This window comes from Pan troglodytes, chromosome 11, assembly GCF_028858775.2.
Source record: "Pan troglodytes isolate AG18354 chromosome 11, NHGRI_mPanTro3-v2.0_pri, whole genome shotgun sequence".
Lineage (NCBI taxonomy): Eukaryota > Metazoa > Chordata > Mammalia > Primates > Hominidae > Pan > Pan troglodytes.
Genome location: NC_072409.2, coordinates 1,081,477 through 1,094,600, shown reverse-complemented (window position 1 = coordinate 1,094,600; position 13,124 = coordinate 1,081,477). Strand labels below are relative to the sequence as shown.

General features: G+C 57.2%; 1 protein-coding gene across 1 annotated transcript in view; it reads right to left on the bottom strand.

Moving 5' to 3' along the window:
- The window catches only part of EXD3 (exonuclease 3'-5' domain containing 3), a 130,476-nt gene that overhangs the window by 53,532 nt on the left and 63,820 nt on the right, over positions 1-13,124 (bottom strand). Inside the window, 4 exon segments of the mRNA XM_024346011.3 lie at positions 1,132-1,170; positions 1,493-1,527; positions 1,530-1,565; positions 9,884-9,984. Coding sequence (XP_024201779.2) covers positions 1,132-1,170; positions 1,493-1,527; positions 1,530-1,565; positions 9,884-9,984 — 211 coding nt within the window.

The window sequence follows — 13,124 nt, the reverse complement described above, 5'->3', positions numbered from 1 at the left end:
TGACCTTCCCAGCCTCCAAGCCTCTGCCGGCCCTCCTGCTCTCACCAGGCATCTGCCCCCACCCCGGGTCCCAGGAGCCCGGGCATGTTTTCTGGAGCACCTGCCCAGCCTGCCCCATCTCCACGCTCCTCCTCTTGCCAGGGGAGCCCCTCTGCCCCTTCCCTTCCTCCTCACTATGTGGGGTTTGGCTGGCAGGGCTCAGGAGGCTATTGGGCACCCATTCACCCATGGCCCAGGAGCAGACAGAGGGGTGCCCTCTGGGTGGCAATGACCAAGGGGGCCCTGAGAAACCTCATCCTCACCAAGGTGAGCTCTCTCCCACCCCACAGCCACCCGTGGCAGCGCCCAGCCCAGGAGCAGAGGCACCTACAGGCCTGCGGGACCCTCAGCCCCCGCCGGGAAATGCAGGGCCCAGCACGAGCGAGGGTCTCCCTCCCCGCAAGGTCCTGGAATCCATGGGTCCAGGATGGCCTTGAGTGTCAGGCGGGAAGGGGGGGGACCTGCCCAGCAGGCTGAGCTCCTGCATGACCTCCCACCCCACGGCCTCGAGGAGGGTCCGCCTGCCCCGCTGGCTTCAGGCCCAGCAGCCTGAGGCTGCTTCCCCAGCGTGGGTTCCCACGTGGACGACAATACGTGGAAGCCGCCCGCATTCTTCAGGACGTCCGCTGCCCTTCCGGCCGGCTCTGTGCTGGCACCGGGCGGGGGGGGCCCGGCCTTCCTCCTTCCGGCCTCGCCCAGGCGCCTTGCACCTCTCTGGTGACTCTCAGCCCCCACCCGGCCCCACAGGCAGCTCCGCTGGGCTGGTTCGGGTGGCACGGATGCTGCCGTCCGCCTGGAACGAGGCCCAGTCAGGCTCTACTGATGCCCTCGGCTCCCGCTCAGGCCTCCCGGGCCTGAGGACCCTGCACCCGCCTGCCAGCCACGCGCCCCAACATGGGGTCTGGGCTCAGCAGCCCCAGCGAAGGCCTCAGCTCTGCGCACTTCCACCAGGAGGCTCCAGGCCTGTGCCCCCAGGACAGCCCCAGCGAAGGCCTCAGCTCTGCGCACTTTCACCAGGAGGCTCCGGGCCTGTGCCCCTAGGACAGCCGCCCAGGCCGCCCTGCAGGCTTACAGGCAAGGGCACAAACTCACCTGCACGTGGTCGGTCCAGTTCTCCTGTGACAGGCTCTTCTGCAAAAGCAAACAGGAAGGGGCGGTTGCCAGGCAGCTCCAGAGGCTGTATCGGGGCCTGGTGGGAGTTTTCCTCGACCCCTGGCAGGGTACATCCTTGGCAGAGACCAGGTGCTCACCCGTCCCGGTGCCACAGCCCAGAGCCAGGGCCCCATGGCCTCCCCTTCACCCAGGCCTGGCCCAGCTAGCCCAGCTCTGGGGCAAGAAGCAGCTCCTACTTGGGATGTCTGTGCACCCTGCAGTGCGCAGTGAGTATCCCAGGCCAAACTCTGTGGCTCAGGCCGCGGCTGGCTGCCCCCAAGACCCCCTCCTGCTCACGAACCTCCACAAACCGCTTGTGGTGCAGGTGCCGCAGGCCGCCAGGCGCTGCTGAATGGCCGCGTTTGGACACAGCGCTGAAAGGAAAGGCCAGCTCAGCACTGCGGGCTCAGGGCAGCCTCACCACGGCCTCCTTCTGGGGCAGGCTGGAGACGGGCAGAGGGGCTGTGCCTGCCCCTTCACCGTCCTCCACCTCTGCCCTGGAGCCCACCCCCTCCTCACCACCTGGGCCTCTGCTGGGGTCCACCCCACTCAGCCTGGGGGTCCCGCCGGACCCGGGGTCTCCCTTGCACTTGTGCGGCGGGCCCTTTCGTCTGGCCTCCCTCTGGGGCCTCCCTGTCTTTCCTCAGGGAGGTTCCTTCCTGGCATTGGCATCTGCGTTTGTGCCCTGCCCTTCTCTCACTGGCACGTGGAACCCTCGTGGACAGGGCCGGCTGCTCACTGTGGGTCCCGTGACTGAAGCCCCATGAGCGGCAGGGACTGAGGCACACGCACGTCCACACCCTCCGTCAGCCTCACCTCCATACTCCACTCCAGAGCCTGAGGGGGCCCCGGGGAGGGCACCACAGTCTGGCTGAGCCCCTTTCCCCCAGGGTGTGGCAACCAGTGGTGCTAACGGGCTGGCTGGTCCTCAGTGGGATGCCAACCTTTCAGGGCCCCACCCACCCACACCCAGAGCGCAGCCATGGGGAGCTGGGCGACCATCTGCCCTGAGGCCCCTGCCTGGCTCTGGCCCGACCTCACCGAGGGTCCCTGTGACCCACACTCTCAAGACATGTGGGTGCCCTTGCCAGCACCTGCCTCCAACACCTGGGAGCACCCTGTGGTGGGGACCCCATCTGCAGCCTACAGCGGGGGTCTGTGCGGTTCACAGCAAGGCCAGGGGCCAGGGCTAGCCAGGGAGGGCCAGCCTTCCTGGAACACAGCCACCAGGGCACAAACTTCAGCAGAAGCCTCGCCCAGGAATCCGTCACCTGTCCTGGGTCTGAGGGGTGACGAGGAAGGAGAAAGGGAGGAAGGAGGAAGGAGAAAGGGAGGAAGGAGGAAGGAGGAAGGAGGAAGGAGGAAGGAGGAAGGAGGAAGGGAGGAAGGAGGAAGGAGGAAGGAGGAAGGAGGAAGGGAGGAAGGAGGAAGGAGGAAGGGAGGAAGGAGGAAGGAGAAAGGGAGGAAGGAGGAAGGAGGAAGGAGGAAGGAGGAAGGAGGAAGGAGGAAGGGAGGAAGGAGGAAGGAGGAAGGAGGAAGGAGGAAGGAGGAAGGGAGGAAGGAGGAAGGAGGAAGGAGGAAGGGAGGAAGGAGGAAGGAGGAAGGAGGAAGGGAGGAAGGAGGAAGGAGGAAGGAGGAAGGAGGAAGGAGGAAGGGAGGAAGGAGGAAGGAGGAAGGAGGAAGGGAGGAAGGAGGAAGGAGGAAGGGAGGAAGGAGGAAGGAGGAAGGAGGAAGGAGAAAGGGAGGAAGGAGGAAGGAGGAAGGAGGAAGGAGGAAGGAGAAAGGGAGGAAGGAGGAAGGAGAAAGGAGGAAGGAGGAAGGAGAAAGGGAGGAAGGAGAAAGGAGTAAGGAGGAAGGAGTAAGGAGGAAGCGAGGAAGGAGGAAGGAGGAAGGAGAAAGGGAGGAAGGAGGAAGGAGGAAGGAAGAAAGGGAGGAAGGAGGAAGGAGGAAGGAGGAAGGAGGAAGGAGAAAGGGAGGAAGGAGGAAGGAGGAAGGGAGGAAGGAGGAAGGAGGAAGGAGGAAGGAGAAAGGGAGGAAGGAGGAAGGAGGAAGGAGGAAGGAAGAAAGGGAGGAAGGAGGAAGGAGGAAGGAGAAAGGGAGGAAGGAGGAAGGAGGAAGGGAGGAAGGAGGAAGGAGGAAGGAAGAAAGGGAGGAAGGAGGAAGGAGGAAGGAGGAAGGAGGAAGGGAGGAAGGAGGAAGGAGGAAGGGAGGAAGGAGGAAGGAGGAAGGAGGAAGGAGAAAGGGAGGAAGGAGGAAGGAGGAAGGAGGAAGGAAGAAAGGGAGGAAGGAGGAAGGAGGAAGGAGAAAGGGAGGAAGGAGGAAGGAGGAAGGGAGGAAGGAGGAAGGAGGAAGGAGGAAGGAGAAAGGGAGGAAGGAGGAAGGAGGAAGGAAGAAAGGGAGGAAGGAGGAAGGAGGAAGGAGAAAGGGAGAAAGGGAGGAAGGAGGAAGGAGGAAGGAGAAAGGGAGGAAGGAGGAAGGAGGAAGGAGGAAGGAGAAAGGGAGGAAGGAGGAAGGAGGAAGGAGAAAGGGAGGAAGGAGGAAGGAGGAAGGAGGAAGGGAGAAAGGGAGGAAGGAGGAAGGGAGGAAGGAGGAAGGAGGAAGGAGGAAGGAGGAAGGAGGAAGGGAGGAAGGAGGATGGAGGAAGGGAGGAAGGAGGAAGGAGAAAGGGAGGAAGGAGAAAGGAGTAAGGAGGAAGGAGGAAGGAGAAAGGGAGGAAGGAGGAAGGAGGAAGGAGGAAGGAGGAAGGAGGAAGCAGGAAGGAGGAAGGAGGAAGGGAGGAAGGAGGAAGGAGGAAGGAGGAAGGAGGAAGGAGGAAGGGAGGAAGGAGGAAGGAGGAAGGAGGAAGGAGGAAGGAGGAAGGAGAAAGGGAGGAAGGAGGAAGGAGGAAGGAGGAAGGAGAAAGGGAGGAAGGAGGAAGGAGGAAGGAGAAAGGGAGGAAGGAGGAAGGAGGAAGGAGGAAGGAGAAAGGGAGGAAGGAGAAAGGGAGAAAGGGAGGAAGGAGGAAGGAGGAAGGAGAAAGGGAGGAAGGAGGAAGGGAGGAAGGAGAAAGGGAGGAAGGAGGAAGGAGGAAGGGAGGAAGGAGGAAGGAGGAAGGAGGAAGGAGAAAGGGAGGAAGGAGGAAGGGAGGAAGGAGAAAGGGAGGAAGGAGGAAGGAGGAAGGGAGGAAGGAGGAATGAGGAAGGTAGAAAGGGAGGAAGGAGGAAGGAGGAAGGAGGAAGGAGGAAGGAGAAAGGGAGGAAGGAGGAAGGAGGAAGGGAGGAAGGAGGAAGGAGGAAGGAGGAAGGAGAAAGGGAGGAAGGAGGAAGGAGGAAGGAGGAAGGAAGAAAGGGAGGAAGGAGGAAGGAGGAAGGAGAAAGGGAGGAAGGAGGAAGGAGGAAGGGAGGAAGGAGGAAGGAGGAAGGAGGAAGGAGAAAGGGAGGAAGGAGGAAGGAGGAAGGAAGAAAGGGAGGAAGGAGGAAGGAGGAAGGAGAAAGGGAGAAAGGGAGGAAGGAGGAAGGAGGAAGGAGAAAGGGAGGAAGGAGGAAGGAGGAAGGAGGAAGGAGAAAGGGAGGAAGGAGGAAGGAGGAAGGAGAAAGGGAGGAAGGAGGAAGGAGGAAGGAGGAAGGGAGAAAGGGAGGAAGGAGGAAGGGAGGAAGGAGGAAGGAGGAAGGAGGAAGGAGGAAGGGAGGAAGGAGGATGGAGGAAGGGAGGAAGGAGGAAGGAGAAAGGGAGGAAGGAGAAAGGAGTAAGGAGGAAGGAGGAAGGAGAAAGGGAGGAAGGAGGAAGGAGGAAGGAGGAAGGAGGAAGGAGGAAGGAGGAAGGGAGGAAGGAGGAAGGAGGAAGGAGGAAGGAGGAAGGGAGGAAGGAGGAAGGAGGAAGGGAGGAAGGAGGAAGGAGAAAGGGAGGAAGGAGGAAGGAGGAAGGAGGAAGGAGGAAGGAGGAAGGAGGAAGGAGGAAGGGAGGAAGGAGGAAGGAGGAAGGAGGAAGGAGGAAGGAGGAAGGGAGGAAGGAGGAAGGAGGAAGGAGGAAGGGAGGAAGGAGGAAGGAGGAAGGAGGAAGGGAGGAAGGAGGAAGGAGGAAGGAGGAAGGAGGAAGGAGGAAGGGAGGAAGGAGGAAGGAGGAAGGAGGAAGGGAGGAAGGAGGAAGGAGGAAGGGAGGAAGGAGGAAGGAGGAAGGAGGAAGGAGAAAGGGAGGAAGGAGGAAGGAGGAAGGAGGAAGGAGGAAGGAGAAAGGGAGGAAGGAGGAAGGAGAAAGGAGGAAGGAGGAAGGAGAAAGGGAGGAAGGAGAAAGGAGTAAGGAGGAAGGAGTAAGGAGGAAGCGAGGAAGGAGGAAGGAGGAAGGAGAAAGGGAGGAAGGAGGAAGGAGGAAGGAAGAAAGGGAGGAAGGAGGAAGGAGGAAGGAGGAAGGAGGAAGGAGAAAGGGAGGAAGGAGGAAGGAGGAAGGGAGGAAGGAGGAAGGAGGAAGGAGGAAGGAGAAAGGGAGGAAGGAGGAAGGAGGAAGGAGGAAGGAAGAAAGGGAGGAAGGAGGAAGGAGGAAGGAGAAAGGGAGGAAGGAGGAAGGAGGAAGGAGGAAGGGAGGAAGGAGGAAGGAGGAAGGAAGAAAGGGAGGAAGGAGGAAGGAGGAAGGAGGAAGGAGGAAGGAGAAAGGGAGGAAGGAGGAAGGAGGAAGGGAGGAAGGAGGAAGGAGGAAGGAGGAAGGAGAAAGGGAGGAAGGAGGAAGGAGGAAGGAGGAAGGAAGAAAGGGAGGAAGGAGGAAGGAGGAAGGAGAAAGGGAGGAAGGAGGAAGGAGGAAGGGAGGAAGGAGGAAGGAGGAAGGAAGAAAGGGAGGAAGGAGGAAGGAGGAAGGAGGAAGGAGGAAGGAGAAAGGGAGGAAGGAGGAAGGAGGAAGGGAGGAAGGAGGAAGGAGGAAGGAGGAAGGAGAAAGGGAGGAAGGAGGAAGGAGGAAGGAGGAAGGAAGAAAGGGAGGAAGGAGGAAGGAGGAAGGAGAAAGGGAGGAAGGAGGAAGGAGGAAGGGAGGAAGGAGGAAGGAGGAAGGAGGAAGGAGAAAGGGAGGAAGGAGGAAGGAGGAAGGAAGAAAGGGAGGAAGGAGGAAGGAGGAAGGAGAAAGGGAGAAAGGAAGGAAGGAGGAAGGAGGAAGGAGAAAGGGAGGAAGGAGGAAGGAGGAAGGAGGAAGGAGAAAGGGAGGAAGGAGGAAGGAGGAAGGAGAAAGGGAGGAAGGAGGAAGGAGGAAGGAGGAAGGGAGAAAGGGAGGAAGGAGGAAGGGAGGAAGGAGGAAGGAGGAAGGAGGAAGGAGGAAGGAGGAAGGGAGGAAGGAGGATGGAGGAAGGGAGGAAGGAGGAAGGAGAAAGGGAGGAAGGAGAAAGGAGTAAGGAGGAAGGAGGAAGGAGAAAGGGAGGAAGGAGGAAGGAGGAAGGAGGAAGGAGGAAGGAGGAAGCAGGAAGGAGGAAGGAGGAAGGGAGGAAGGAGGAAGGAGGAAGGAGGAAGGAGGAAGGAGGAAGGAGGAAGGGAGGAAGGAGGAAGGAGGAAGGAGGAAGGAGGAAGGAGAAAGGGAGGAAGGAGGAAGGAGGAAGGAGGAAGGAGAAAGGGAGGAAGGAGGAAGGAGGAAGGAGAAAGGGAGGAAGGAGGAAGGAGGAAGGAGGAAGGAGAAAGGGAGGAAGGAGAAAGGGAGAAAGGGAGGAAGGAGGAAGGAGGAAGGAGAAAGGGAGGAAGGAGGAAGGGAGGAAGGAGAAAGGGAGGAAGGAGGAAGGAGGAAGGAGGAAGGGAGGAAGGAGGAAGGAGGAAGGAGGAAGGAGAAAGGGAGGAAGGAGGAAGGGAGGAAGGAGAAAGGGAGGAAGGAGGAAGGAGGAAGGGAGGAAGGAGGAAGGAGGAAGGAAGAAAGGGAGGAAGGAGGAAGGAGGAAGGAGGAAGGAGGAAGGAGAAAGGGAGGAAGGAGGAAGGAGGAAGGGAGGAAGGAGGAAGGAGGAAGGAGGAAGGAGAAAGGGAGGAAGGAGGAAGGAGGAAGGAGGAAGGAAGAAAGGGAGGAAGGAGGAAGGAGGAAGGAGAAAGGGAGGAAGGAGGAAGGAGGAAGGGAGGAAGGAGGAAGGAGGAAGGAGGAAGGAGAAAGGGAGGAAGGAGGAAGGAGGAAGGAAGAAAGGGAGGAAGGAGGAAGGAGGAAGGAGAAAGGGAGAAAGGGAGGAAGGAGGAAGGAGGAAGGAGAAAGGGAGGAAGGAGGAAGGAGGAAGGAGGAAGGAGAAAGGGAGGAAGGAGGAAGGAGGAAGGAGAAAGGGAGGAAGGAGGAAGGAGGAAGGAGGAAGGGAGAAAGGGAGGAAGGAGGAAGGGAGGAAGGAGGAAGGAGGAAGGAGGAAGGAGGAAGGAGGAAGGAGGAAGGGAGGAAGGAGGATGGAGGAAGGGAGGAAGGAGGAAGGAGAAAGGGAGGAAGGAGGAAGGAGGAAGGAGGAAGGAGGAAGGAGGAAGGAGGAAGGGAGGAAGGAGGAAGGAGGAAGGAGGAAGGAGGAAGCAGGAAGGAGGAAGGAGGAAGGGAGGAAGGAGGAAGGAGGAAGGAGGAAGGAGGAAGGAGGAAGGAGGAAGGAGGAAGGAGGAAGGAGGAAGGAGGAAGGAGGAAGGAGGAAGGAGGAAGGGAGGAAGGAGGAAGGAGGAAGGAGGAAGGAGGAAGGAGGAAGGGAGGAAGGAGGAAGGAGGAAGGAGGAAGGAGAAAGGGAGGAAGGAGGAAGGAGGAAGGAGGAAGGAAGAAAGGGAGGAAGGAGGAAGGAGGAAGGAGAAAGGGAGGAAGGAGGAAGGAGGAAGGGAGGAAGGAGGAAGGAGGAAGGAGGAAGGAGAAAGGGAGGAAGGAGGAAGGAGGAAGGAAGAAAGGGAGGAAGGAGGAAGGAGGAAGGAGAAAGGGAGAAAGGGAGGAAGGAGGAAGGAGGAAGGAGAAAGGGAGGAAGGAGGAAGGAGGAAGGAGGAAGGAGAAAGGGAGGAAGGAGGAAGGAGGAAGGAGAAAGGGAGGAAGGAGGAAGGAGGAAGGAGGAAGGGAGAAAGGGAGGAAGGAGGAAGGGAGGAAGGAGGAAGGAGGAAGGAGGAAGGAGGAAGGAGGAAGGAGGAAGGGAGGAAGGAGGATGGAGGAAGGGAGGAAGGAGGAAGGAGAAAGGGAGGAAGGAGAAAGGAGTAAGGAGGAAGGAGGAAGGAGAAAGGGAGGAAGGAGGAAGGAGGAAGGAGGAAGGAGGAAGGAGGAAGCAGGAAGGAGGAAGGAGGAAGGGAGGAAGGAGGAAGGAGGAAGGAGGAAGGAGGAAGGAGGAAGGAGGAAGGGAGGAAGGAGGAAGGAGGAAGGAGGAAGGAGGAAGGAGGAAGGAGAAAGGGAGGAAGGAGGAAGGAGGAAGGAGGAAGGAGAAAGGGAGGAAGGAGGAAGGAGGAAGGAGAAAGGGAGGAAGGAGGAAGGAGGAAGGAGGAAGGAGGAAGGAGAAAGGGAGGAAGGAGGAAGGAGAAAGGAGGAAGGAGGAAGGAGAAAGGGAGGAAGGAGAAAGGAGTAAGGAGGAAGGAGTAAGGAGGAAGCGAGGAAGGAGGAAGGAGGAAGGAGAAAGGGAGGAAGGAGGAAGGAGGAAGGAAGAAAGGGAGGAAGGAGGAAGGAGGAAGGAGGAAGGAGGAAGGAGAAAGGGAGGAAGGAGGAAGGAGGAAGGGAGGAAGGAGGAAGGAGGAAGGAGGAAGGAGAAAGGGAGGAAGGAGGAAGGAGGAAGGAGGAAGGAAGAAAGGGAGGAAGGAGGAAGGAGGAAGGAGAAAGGGAGGAAGGAGGAAGGAGGAAGGAGGAAGGAGAAAGGGAGAAAGGGAGGAAGGAGGAAGGGAGGAAGGAGGAAGGAGGAAGGGAGGAAGGAGGAAGGGAGGAAGGAGGAAGGAGGAAGGGAGGAAGGAGGAAGGGAGGAAGGAGGAAGGGAGGAAGGAGGAAGGAGAAAGGAGGAAGGAGAAAGGAGGAAGGAGACAGAAGGAAGGAGGACGGAGGAAGGAGGAAGGGAGAAGTTACTCAGGGGACACAGCTGGGCAGCCCAGGTGTTGCTGCAAAGGCCCTTCCCTCAGGTCCAGACAGACGGGGGCAGCTTTCCTGACATTTCCATGCTTTTAGGCTTCATTTTGCCTGTGGGATACTGTGTCCAAAGGCTTCTGGATACAGTACTGCATCGACAGAAGGGATTTGGGCTGTAACCATGCTGAGAACCTAGAAACACTGCAAAATCCAGATAAAATTCAAACTTCTGGCCAGGTGCCAGCCTGTACCCTCCTGAGATTCAAGGGCCCCATGGATGGGGCCTCAGTGCATCTTCCCGGCCCTTGCAGGGGGTCCTGGGAGCAAAGGGGACCTGGCTTCCCTTGGTGTCCAACGACACAGGCAGGTGTGGCCATCAGCCTGTCCAGAGGGGCCTGGGAGGAGTGGCTGCAGTCCTGCGGACTTGGACTCAGCACTCACTCTCAGCTCTGCAGCCAGGCAGGAGGCAGGAAGCCCTCCCGGAGCCGCCTAGGTGGGCAGAGGAGATCATAGACCCGTCGGCTGCTCAGTCGCAGGGCCCAGGCCAGGCCCACCTCACAGCCACTCTGGCACGAGCTGGGCAAGAGGCAGGGAGGGGCTCTCTGGGAAGGTTGGTCTTGGTTGGCACCTGAACAACGGGCAGCCCCAGTCACAGAGGATGTCCCTGGCCACCCTTGGCGGCTCTCCTTGGCCTGTGGGGCAGGAATGTGGGGGCTGGACTCACCTGGGGCTACGCCGTACCGCTCCTGCAGACGCAAGACCTGCCTGCTCAGCACCTTCGGACTCAGCTTCTCCAGGCTCAAGGAGGTCACCTCAGGGTACTGTCTGTGGGGAGAGAGAGGCACAGCCTCTGTTGCTGTTTTAAGTTAATACATTTTAAAATTTTCATTTTCATCATAGTCATATGCATGCATAGTTTAAACCTCAAGTGAGGTTTATAAGAAAATGCAGGTGTCACCGCCCCCCGCCCACCCCATTCTTAGCACTTGCAGGTCGACATTGAAATGGTTGTGTATTTGCCTCCACATTTCCAGATAACATCCTTGGATTGTGATCTCTTGATTGTTGACTTCTGGGTATTTGGTATTGACTTCTCCCCACGGAAGGTGGACTCCCGAAATAACAGTATTAGAGTTTTAGCTAAATCAGCACCTTCCTCATTGGTGATATTCTGGGTGTGCAACGGCCTCAACGGCCCAGCCTTCTGCTGCTGCTTTCAGGGTTAATGCTTATCTGGCTCTGTTGTTTCTCAGTTACCCATCCTGGTCCCTTGACACTTGGCTCCTCCTGCCCCTCCAGCCACTCTCTAGCTTCTGCCCTGCAAGGTCCTGGGACTGACACCCCCATGCCCTGGTCCACACCCTCCAACCTCCAGGTAGTGGTGAAGCACAGCCGCTGGGTGTTTCCCAAGATAAGGTCCACGGGGTATTTTTGGAGATGTGCACCTCCAGGGTCTGTGCCCACTGCACACCAGCTTGAGAGTTCAGTGGAGCCAAGACTTCTGGGTTGAGATAACGTTCCCTTAGCACAGGCAGGCTTGGCTCCCAGAACTGCTGTTGAGACCCCAGAACCCATTCCTATTCCTGCCCCTCTGATGTGGCCTGCTCTTCTGGAGGTTTTGAGGCTCTTCCATTTTCACTAGTGTTGAGAAATTTCATGACAACGTGCCCCACAGGGGGTCTCTCTCCACCCACCTTCGGCCACTCCACAAACCTGCTAAGTCCGGCTCCCGTGGCCTCACATCTGGAAACCTGTCAGCGATGAATTACTTAGGAGTTTCCTTCCCTGCTCTCCCTTCTTCCTGGAATCCCCGTTATTTGTATGTTGGACCTTCTTGACAGAATCTCCAATTTTAAACATCTTTTCTCTTTGATTTTCCTTCTCTTTATGTATTTTGTACTGCTTTTTGGAAGACAACTTCAAATTTATTTCCAAACCTCCCACTGAGCTTTCATTTCCCATCCTGTCCTTCATCCACCAAGTTCTGTCCTACAGTCTGAAAGCTCTTTCTGTGGGGCCCCCATCTCCACTTCACAGATGCAGTATCTTCCAAAGATCTTAGTTACAGCATTTGTGCTTTTAAGGTTTCTTTTGCTTCCTCCAAGCTCCAGCTTAGTGTCTGTATTAGGGTTCTCTAGAGGGACAGAACTCATAGGATATATATACATATATATATTATATACAGGATATATATATGTGTATATATATATTATATACAGGATATATATATGTGTATATATATATAAAGGTGAGTTTATTAAGTATTAACTCACACGATCACAGGGTCCCACAATAGGCCATGTGCAAGCTGAGGAGCACGGAGAGCCAGCCCGAGTCTCAAAGCTGAAGAACTTAGAGTCTGATGTTCGAGGGCAGGAGGCGTCCAGCACGGGAGAAAGATGTAGGCTGGGAGGGTAGGCCCATCTAGCCTTCTCATGTTTTTCTGCCTGCTTTATATTCCAGCCTTGCTGGCAGCTGATGAGACGGTGCCCACTGAGATTAAGGGTGCGTCTGCCTCTCCCAGTCCACTCAGTCGGAGGTGAATCTCCTTTGGCAACACCCTCACAGACACACCCAGGATCAATACTTTGCATCCGTCCATCCAATCCAGTTGACACTCAGTGTTAACCATCCCAGTGTGTTAGTGTTAGCATGTGTGTGGCTGGCGAGAGGCCCCACAGCCCTAACTGCTCCTGCCCAACACTGCCCTGCAGAGGAACCACCTCCCTGTGTGCACGGCGTGGCCTGGTAGCCCTGGAAGGCCAGAGGTGCTGTGGGCTGAGAAGTGTCTGTGCACCTCCAGCAAGGGTCTCACCTGTGTCCTCCCGGTTTCAGCACGGAGCCCCAGCCCTGTCCTCAGCTGTGGCCAGAACACCGTGCCACTCACAAAGACCCCCTGGAGACCCTGTTTCCAGCCCAGCTTCTTGGAGGAATCTGGGCCTCCGCTTCCTGTGCCTCCCGGGGACTCCGAAGCCAACTGGCTCCTTGCATTTGCAGGTTCAGCACTCTCAGGCCTCTGAGGACAGTCGCCGCCTGGACATCTGTCTTCCGGGTTCCAGCTCCCGTCTCCCCTCTTATTCTCTTGAAATTTTTGTCTTCATTTTAAAGCAAAGAGGCAATAGATGCTTGTGTTTAACTGCCACTTTAAACTGTAACTCCTACTTAAAACTTTTTTAAAATTAAATGTATATATTTGACGCAGGATCTCACTCTGTCCCCCGGGCTGGACTGCAGTGGTGCGATCAAGGCTCACTGCAGCCTCAACCTCCTGGCCTCAAGTGACCCTCCCACCTCAGCCCTGAGTAGCAGGACTACAGGCATGCCCCACCACGGCTGGCTAATTTTTGTATTTTTTGTAGAGACGGGGTTTTGTCATGTTGCCCAGGCTGGTTTCAAACTCCTGGCCTTAAGCGATCCTCCCACTGCACCTGGCAAGGACTACTTTTTTTTTTTGAGGCGGAGTCTCGCTCTGTCGCCCAGGCTGGAGTGCAGTGGTGCCATCTCGGCTCACTGCAAGCGCCGCCTCCTGGGTTCATGCCATTCTCCTGCCTCAGCCTCCAGAGTGGCTGGGACTACAGGCGCCCGCCACCACGCCTGGGTAATTTTTTGTATTTTTAGTAGAGATGGGGTTTCACTGTGTTAGCCAGGATGGTTTCACTGTGTTAGCCAGGTTAGTCTCGATCTCCTGACCTCATGATCTGCCTGCCTCGGCCTCCCAAAGTGCTGGGATTACAGACGTGAGCCACCGCGCCCGGCCAAGGCCTACTTTTTAAGATAAACTATTTACTGAGGTATAAGTGACACATGGTAAGGTATGCCAATCATGGGTACAAATGCACCGGTAAACCCACTGCCCAAATCTCAACATAGAACGTTCCAGGCCAGGTGCGGTGGCTCACGCCTGTAATCCCATCACCTTGGGAGGCTTAGGCAGGAGGATCACTCGAGCCGAGGAGGTTGAGTCT